General features: G+C 41.4%; 1 protein-coding gene across 1 annotated transcript in view; it reads right to left on the bottom strand.

Moving 5' to 3' along the window:
- aifm3 (AIF family member 3) overlaps positions 1 to 8,483 on the bottom strand; it is an 11,896-nt gene extending 3,413 nt beyond the window's left edge. The window contains exons 1-10 of the mRNA XM_079687107.1: positions 8,254 to 8,483; positions 4,240 to 4,426; positions 1,744 to 1,957; positions 1,353 to 1,462; positions 1,158 to 1,267; positions 1,010 to 1,054; positions 826 to 922; positions 591 to 703; positions 227 to 313; positions 26 to 117 (exon numbers count right to left, since the gene is read on the bottom strand). Coding sequence (XP_079543233.1) covers positions 26 to 117; positions 227 to 313; positions 591 to 703; positions 826 to 922; positions 1,010 to 1,054; positions 1,158 to 1,267; positions 1,353 to 1,462; positions 1,744 to 1,957; positions 4,240 to 4,270 — 899 coding nt within the window. The 5' untranslated portion in view covers positions 4,271 to 4,426; positions 8,254 to 8,483. The remainder of the gene's footprint in view (positions 1 to 25; positions 118 to 226; positions 314 to 590; positions 704 to 825; positions 923 to 1,009; positions 1,055 to 1,157; positions 1,268 to 1,352; positions 1,463 to 1,743; positions 1,958 to 4,239; positions 4,427 to 8,253) is intronic.
- Positions 8,484 to 9,067: the final 584 nt, after the last annotated feature.

The raw sequence follows: 9,067 nt of genomic DNA, 5'->3' as shown, positions 1-9,067 counted from the left end.
TGTGAAATAGCAGTTTGTTTCTTACTTGCTTCCTGTAGCAATAAAGAGTTTCTTGTACTCCATCCTCAAGCCATCTTCAAAGATCACAGATCGTGTTTTCACGTCTATCGCCACAGCCTAAAGAAAACATGGCAGGGTAATGCAGGTTATTGTGTTGGATTTGTGCTAAAATTGCCAAAGATCGATTTAGATGTTACAAACTAATATATTGCTCATCATATCTCACCTCTTTCTCTGTGAGCAGTTCAATGTCATGATCTTGTAGGAATTCCACAGAACGCAATCTCAGCTGCTCTGCTGTGCTTTCTAAAGACTAAGGGTCAGCAAGTTAGTTAAACAATCAAATCATTAAATTAAATTAAACAAAATTCAAGAAGAAATCTTTCCATAAGAAATCTTTCCAAAAGGTTTAAATCGGTTATCCGCCAATCAACAAAATGTATCTTTAATCTCCTGCACGGCAATGAAACATTGAACTATTTGTTGTTCCCCAGAGAGCTCCTGTTTCCTCTAGCACCTCTGCAGTCTGTCACGCAACATTTTGGCTCCAATTATGTCACGTTTTATGTGTTCAAGGTCTGTGTACAAACCTTACTCAGTTTAGGCCTGTCATATGGAGGATGTCTGTCCATGGTGCACATGACGATGCGGTCGGTGAAGCCCTCTTGCCTTAGTGTCTCTGCACATACCAGAGCTGCTGGACCTGCGGATAAGGTAACCATAAAAGAGGAGGATAATATTCAAAAACAGACATTGAAGGACGATGCTGCTAATAACAGTCTAAAAGAGCTTGATTTGTTGTACGCGGGAGAAAAACACACTGACCTGAGCCAATGATGAGAACATGGCTGAAACCCGTGTTGGAGTTAATGACTGCTGAGCATCGGGCCATCGGCTTTGACCTTTTCTGTGACTGAAGAGCCTGAAAATGTATTTTAAAAGAACTCAGATCAGTCAGGTGACCAACGTCCAATTCTGCATAAATTATCTTCATCCTTTCTCTTGTTACCTGCTTGTTTGCACGAATGATCACCTTGTCCTTTTCAACTCTGACCTGAAGCAAACAAACATGAGTGATGTGTACACTTGTTTATGGTGCTCAGAGACATGATAAGGCAGAGAATGTGTAAAGAGACGGCACCGGCGGGGAAGGTCACCTGGAAGATCGGCAGGCTGTCCAGCCCGGGGAAGTCCTCGAGGTCTCCTGTTGCGATGTTGAAACATGCACCGTGCCACGGACAGCGCACATGCCCTTTTGACAACACACCTGCAAGGGAAGATCTTAATAAGTCAAGCTTATAACAAAGAAATTGTTGTTAAAATCACACCCGGAAAAAAAATATAAAACTCACCTTTGACCAGAGGTGCTCCGTAGTGTGGACACTTGTGGGCGATGGCAGAGAACTCCCCATGTTCTTTGATCAACAAAGCTCTGCCACTTCCCAAATCCACCTCTCGCATCCTGCCACACACACACACACACAAAAAGTTGCACCTTGTTATTTTAAGGAAATACATACCCCTTTTGAAAGTTGTAAAAAAGCGACACATAAAAAGATGCATCACTATTTAAACATAGCAAGGACACATCAGGAGCCAACTTTGTCCCCACCTCTTTGCATTAGGATAATTTCTTTTTCACTTTGATTAACATTTGTGTCTTTAACATCGTAGTACACAACAGCTTCTCTACCTCTGTGTTTTGGTTGTAAACAAAAAAGAGCTGTAGTATAATTTTCTTACTGTCCGTTTTCCAGATCTTTAACATGACAGACGGAGGCCTCCACATAGTCCCGTGGTTTGTGGTAGAGGGGGAGCGGGGTGGAGTCGTCATCAGAGCCGTGTCCCAGGGCCCCGTTGGGTCTGGAGTCGGCAAAGGGACTCGCTTTGCCGTTTGGTGACAGCCCGTCCACCTCTTTTTCTTTTTCCAGGAGAGAGAGTTCCACTTTGACTTCAACTGCACAACACACAAATCGACTATTTTAGAAAATGCATGATCAAACACATGTAGCACATTCACACTGATCACAGTAAATTAGACAAACACAGTACAACTCATCACCGAATTACCCTTTTGACGTACAACTGCTTGATATTCTAAGCACATCTTAATTTCCTTGAACATCAGAAACAAAACTTTGCAGTGTTGAATAGAGCAATGGAAAGATCTCTGAGTGCATGGCTCAATCTTTGCAGGTATTCCAGAGAGGTAAAGAGAGGAAGGATAATATCATTCTCTGTTGATCTGTTAACTCTTATTCGATTACCTGGAAAGACCCTATTTGTACTTCAGGATTCTCTTCCTCCACTTCAGTTCGTCCTTCAAACCCTTCATTGCCAACATGCTCGTGTCCAAATTCCAGCCTGGGCCTGAACACAGCTATTTGGTACTGAACTCTGGATTTTCTGTCTAAACTGTGCCCAGAGTGTCAGGTTAGGAAAGCATACATCCTCCAACCTCACCCAGAAATATGGTGTTCCGCAGGGCTGTGTGCTTAGCCCACTCCTGTTTGCCCTCTTCACCCTTGAACGTGAACCTATCCACGCAACAAATAACATTATAAAATGTGCAAACAACACGCCAGTCATGTATCTAATCTATAACAGTGATAAGTCAGAGATAACTCACCCTGCCCACCTTTCAAATCTAGTCACCTCGATACAGGACAATACACGTACACGACTGAAGAATGGCTTCCTCCCCAACCTAATGCCATCAACTGTTCAACATTAAATAGACATGTATCTAAGTAATATACTCATATTGGCATTACCAATTTTACCCGTGCATTGAAGTATTGTTCTAGTGTACCTGCCCTGTTATTCTAGTATTTCCATCCTTAACCTTTGCTTTGGAAGAGGTATTTGCGTTTCATCGAGGAGAGACGTCAACAACTTTGGGACAAATTGAGAGCGACATCTCCACAACTGAAACAAATGACTGCAGGAAGCATGCTGAAGGGAGATGTGAGTAAGGGAGAAACTTGCCTCCTTTATTTTATTTTCCCTTTTAACATCTAGTGAGTATAAGGCTATTTTTACAAAGCCGAAGATTATGATGCAGAAAAACCTTGAAAGGGAAGAGACAGGTAACACTGCCACTAATTTCGAAAACAAATCAGTCTATATCTAAACATAAATAAGTAAGTTGCAAAACATACTTTGACAGGATTACAATGCCTTAAATAATGATATTTCCATAATTAAAGTAAAATAAACAACCCAGCAGTTTGTTTTTGTCGTTCTTATTTAGTTCTGCCTGAAAACAGGCTATAACAGAGTACATTTGTTGGGAGATATTGTCCTTTGAAGACATATGATGCGCTGCTTGATTGAGCTTGATTTATGTTTCTTAACATTAAACAACGGTTGTGTAATTCCCTTTTCACTGCAGCAGGCTGTATCTGTTCGGCTGGAAAAATGTGCTGATCATCCGGTTCTTACACAGTAATCTGGCAGGAATTTTATCCTGCTGAGCAAGCCTTAATTAAAATCAATGGAAAATCGTAATAGTGGGTGCAATTGCAGAGAAAAGAAAGAGAAAGCTTTCCACAGCTGAAGAGAATCTCTGGATGCTGCTGGATCTGATGCTAAATTAAACATCGCCACACTGATGCTGCAGTTCCGCAGTTATAAAAAGTTCCCTGATGTGGAACATGTATCAAAATATGTTCTGTAAATTGTAATATTCATGTCTCTGAATGTTATCCTCCTGATCAAAGATGCCACAGAGAGCATTTAAATTCCTCCCACACAAAACACTTTGGTGCAAGCAGAGGAGGCAGGATGCATGTATAACAGGATTTGGAGGCGGGATGGCTCTGAAATTCAATATGAAAAAAAACCATCCCTAAATACATATTTATTTAAAACAAATAGCTGGTTCCTAGAGGAAAACAGTACGCTATTCATATACATATTTCAAAATGAACACTTTACAATATTACGCAATCCTGTAAAACAACAGCACAAAGTACTGCCATGGAGGGAATTTCAGCCCCTTAAGAGTCAATTTAAACAATAATTCATCATAACAACTTGCTGTGTTGCAGAACATCAGACTGTAAGATGCTGCTCTTATTTTGCCCCCCCCCCTGTAGGGGAGCGGACTGTTAGAAACAACTTTTTTCAGTCGTTTTTCAGCACCTGAACGAGCTATAATGGTGCTTGATTACTGAACGTTTTCTTTCAAACTACAGTAACCTGCCTCTGATTGAGATAGGGGAACATGTCCGTTACCTGGTTTGGGTTTGGAGAAGCATCCTCCCATGGTGGGCCCAGGAGTGAGGGACACCCAGGGGGAGGGAGGTGCGTCAGATCCTCGGGCTGGGCCGCTTGGTTGGGAAGTAACGATAACACGGAGCTGTGTGTAAGAGATCCTGCAGGTCCAGACTGGCCATCGCACACATCAGCTGCTCCTCATAATCTGCACGAACAGAGGGGAACACATGAAAAGACACTCAGACAAACGGATCAGATGTGATGCTTTGAAAATAAATAACAGGTCGTTTGGCTGAATTTACTTTTTGACTGCTTCAAGTTTCAAATTGTAGCTTTTAATTTACAATTTCGTCTTTGAAATTATCTAAACATTTGGCCCCATTTTCTCTCGTTTCATAGTGACTGATTGTGTTTGTGTAGTTTATTACAGAAAGTGATTGTAAAGTGTCAAGATTAGACCAGATTTGTTCATGCATATTGCATGGGTAACCGTTAAATATTAACAGCTCTCTAACACCTATTAACTTTCTTGTCACACTGCACTCTTAAAGGAAAGAAGGGGCCCCTTGAGTTTTAAAATCCCCCTTGTTGTGTTGCCATGTTGCCCTTACATTTCTGCTAGCTCTGGTATTTCCCCCACACATACAGTAGTTAGTCACAGAGTGCTGGCTGCTATGAATCTGAGTGGATGGCAGGTGAATCGCTCAACCCGGTGCAATCCATCACCAAATTATCCTTTTGAGGTACAACCAAAGGACTGCTTGATATTCTGAGCACATCTTAATGTCCTTGAACTTCAGGGAAAAAAAGTGTGCAGTGTTGAATAGAGCACTGGAAAGAAATGGAAAAGATCTCCGACTGCATGGCTCAAACTCTGCAGCTGAGAGTGAGTTATATTGTATTTGTTTGCAGGGTGAAAGTACTGTAGTAAAGTATAATACTAAGGTAATTGCAATATTTTCATTAAAAAAACCTATTACTGAACTCAATTTATTTGACGGCTATAGTTACAAGACACTTAAGATCTATTACTAAAAACAATGTGTAGTTTGGGCCCCTTATGGTATTCCAGAAATCTTCACCTCTAATTTATCATCACATGACCCCTCAGAGTGATTAACACTGGACCTACCTGACTCTATCTTATAACTAGCTCCACCTGCTACAACAGTACAACTGATGCATTAGGTATCATCCAAACAATAATCTTGAACAGGAATATATATAGTCAGAGGGCTATTTTTTATTTAGAACAAATGCTTTTGATTTTGATACTTTTAGTATGTGTGGCTGCTTAACACCATTGCACTTTGAATTAAGTAGAATTTTGATCCATTGTTGTGTTTGTACTTTTTACATTACATGTTACTTGTTAGACGCTTTTATCCAAAGCGACTTACATACTCAATACTGTGGACAATCCCCACAGGAGCAATTTGGGGTGAAGTGTCTTGCCCAGGGACACAACGACATGCTGACTGCAGTGGGGTTTGAACCTGTGCTCCCCTGATCCGAACACCAACATAATAGTTCACTGCGCACACACGCCGCCTCCTCCTACTTAAAGGTGGGGTATGTCATTTATTTCAGAAACACTTTTTGTTATATTCCATGGAATGCTCTTAACATCCAGATAGCAATGAATATATTAAATGCTTTGACAATAAATACATACAAAAATGTCATCTGTGGAAGCCGTGGTGCTGTAAAAAGCACGACCAATCATCTGAGCCGGCCCGGCTAAAATAACTGGATGGCCTACCTGCCTGTCAGCCTTCCATCTGTGCACAAACTTATCTCGTACCCTCATTGGTCGAGCTGGTTTCTCCAAAATTACCTACCCCACCTTTAAGTGAAGTATTTTACAACGTCTTCAATGTTTGTTTGAGACATATTTCCCTATACAAGTTGTTGTTGGAAGTAATGTTAAGTAAAAAAAAACTACAGCTGATGATGATTTTTGGCCCTAAAATCAAGTCAGATTTTCCAAATTGTGATTTGATGTCTTTTTAGTCTTAATTCAAGCGCTAAGCGTCCAAATATCTGGGTCAAGCCCTGACAATATCCTGCATTAAGTTGACAGCCGTGCCTAAACAGCAGAGCCTTTGATGTTGTGTGCTTCCCTGAACACACAGAGCAACATATTAAAACCCCACTCTCACATGTTGCCACTTTAATAATTTGTCACCACTTAAAATGTGATGAACAACTAATTGGATTGGAAAGAGCTGCCATCATGGAGCTCCAACAAGCAACCAAGATATTTTGTGTGAAACTAAAGTAGGTTAAGCAGATTTGGTCCCCACAACATATGACGCAGATCCCGCTCTCTCACTGCTGGGCCTGTCCCCATGCAGTGCTAATAATCTTGCCTGCAAACAAGCTGTCAGTTTCACTCACTTCCCTACAAATGTAATACCTGTTACTGGAATGCTAGAGGGGAGAATTAGCAAAAGGCGACTCCTGGTTGGTGGCGGGAGGTCGATTTATAAACTGGGGTTGAAAAAAAGCAGGAATGTTGAGCAGCAAAGCACCCACCATCATTCATAACTGGCCTAAACCTTCAACAAATGCATTCTGCAACAGCAAACTGTGATTTCATTGAGGAACGTGGTCAACAATGATTAATATATACAAACTGGACTTGCAGGATCACCTGAATTAAAGAAGAGCTGCTGGTTCAGTGGCTCATTCACCTCCAAACTGGTCTCAAACACTCGCTTGACAGGTATGTTGGCCAGCAGTTAACGATTAGGTGTCTCTGATCCTCAGCTGATAAAGGACAACAATCTACTTGCACTCTTAATATTTTACCACACCTCTTTACCCCCCTCATTAGCAGGGGGGGTTGTGTAAGACAAAGATAACCATTCCCTGATTGTGTAAAAGTCAACGGGTGAAAAAAAGTTATCTCTCACCTTAGTGGTTATCTATTTGTTTGACGTCAGCTTAAGGAACATGCAAGTGGTGAAGTGTTAGGTTCTTTGAAATATAATACAAATCATATTTCTGCATTTATTATTTTTGATTGTTCACAGTTGAAGTAGAAACTGAAGGGTTTACTTTTGAAGTAAATTGAGTCACCAGATTTTCTCCCCAAGTGCCAAGACGTTTTTGATTTATTTCTATTTACTCCATTGCCTACGTGTCCTAATTATAAAAGAATAGAGTGGATTACAGTTAATCAAAATCCACATTAAGAAGCTCTGGTCATTTTCGACCACGTTTCTCCAAATGCTTGTACTGTTTCTGTATTGTAAAATTGGTAGTTGTTATTGCCATTTCAGAGACAGGAGAGCTGACAGCAGATTAATAAAGTCCCAAACAGTATCTAAAGTGTGCTTTCTGTCTGCATAAACGAGGCTTTTGGTGTTTAGTATAATATAAATATGCCACGTGGATCTAGAAAACAAAGATTGGCCAGCATTCTTTCAGCATTGTTTACTGTCAAAGCGGTTCAATGAGGAGAATACGTTTGCATTACTCTCAATTTTTTCTTTCAAAATTGACCCCCACTTTACTGTGTATATTACATATTGTTGTGTAAAGCTAAAGCGTGTGAACAATGCATGGCACCGCAGTAGTCTATCAGGTCATTTTCTGCTGCTTTGAGCGATAACCTCTCCATGATGTCATGGAAAACTAGAATTGTGGTTTTCAGAGGGGTGTACACCCCCACAGAGGAGCTGTGTTTCCATAAAGCAATTCTGCTATTGACCGGTTTCTCAGCATGCACACAGAAACTAAAACATACACATAATCAATCAAATAATGTAAGTTTTGCAGTGTTATATTGGATTCTCATCCAGTTTTCTAAATAGTTATTGATGTACTAACTATTAAAACAGCCCTGATATACAGATCCAACAAAAAATAATATAGTTTGTGTTTCTGGTTTCAGTTTTAATACTGCACCACTCCATGGTTCTCCAGGTAAGATCTGACTCTACACAGAGCATCACACAAACATATAATGATGGGAACTAATACAACAGAGCTATATTTCCCTGACTCATAAGAAATGAAGCTTACCAGTGTGCATGGAGCAGGTGCAGTGATCCAGTCAAACTCCCCGGTGCTCAGCTTCCCTTGTGGAGCACGGTAGCATATTAGCACATGAGTCTCCTAACAATCCTGTCCACTGGAGTATTCCCAGTCTGTGCGTCCCTCTGTACCCTCCTCCGGCTCTCCTCTGCCTCTTGATGCAGCAGAGACTGAAGTGAGTGTGTGTGAGTGTATGAGTGTGTGTGTGCCCTGGCAGAGCCCCCCTCCAGAAGCAGACTGAGCAGACCGGTCGTGGGAGTTTCTCTCTTTCTCTGGCCGAGCCTGTAAATGCAGCACGGAGGACCTCTGCCAGTTTCTCAGCTGTATGCAGTATTGATGGAGTTGCTGAGGGGATGCTCACACAGCATGAATTCTCACCGTCCTCCTCACACTCTCTCACTCTCTCACACACACACACACACACACACACACACACACACACACAGACACACACACACACACACACACACACACACACACACACACACACACACACACACACACACACACACACACACACACACACACACACACACACACACACACACTTTTAACTGCACTGCCTAGTTGGACTGCCCACTTATCATACTGTCTATTCATGCATTGTGTGCTACTGTTAAAACTTACTAGAGTGATATTTACTCTATGCTGCCAGGGGACATACACAGTGCTGATTGCTGCAAACTATCAAACACTCTTATAGTACGTGTGCTACTTTTCTTTCAGTGTGCAACAATCTTAGAAATTGTTAAAGTGCAGTTGGTGCAGTAAGTCCCAGTTTCAGTAAGGGGAGGGGGCGGGG

This window comes from Notothenia rossii (genome assembly GCF_949606895.1).
Source record: "Notothenia rossii genome assembly, chromosome: 6".
In the NCBI taxonomy this organism is placed as follows: Eukaryota; Metazoa; Chordata; class Actinopteri; order Perciformes; family Nototheniidae; genus Notothenia; species Notothenia rossii.
Note: the sequence above shows the minus strand (reverse complement) of the source record. Positions and strands in the feature narration are given on the sequence as shown.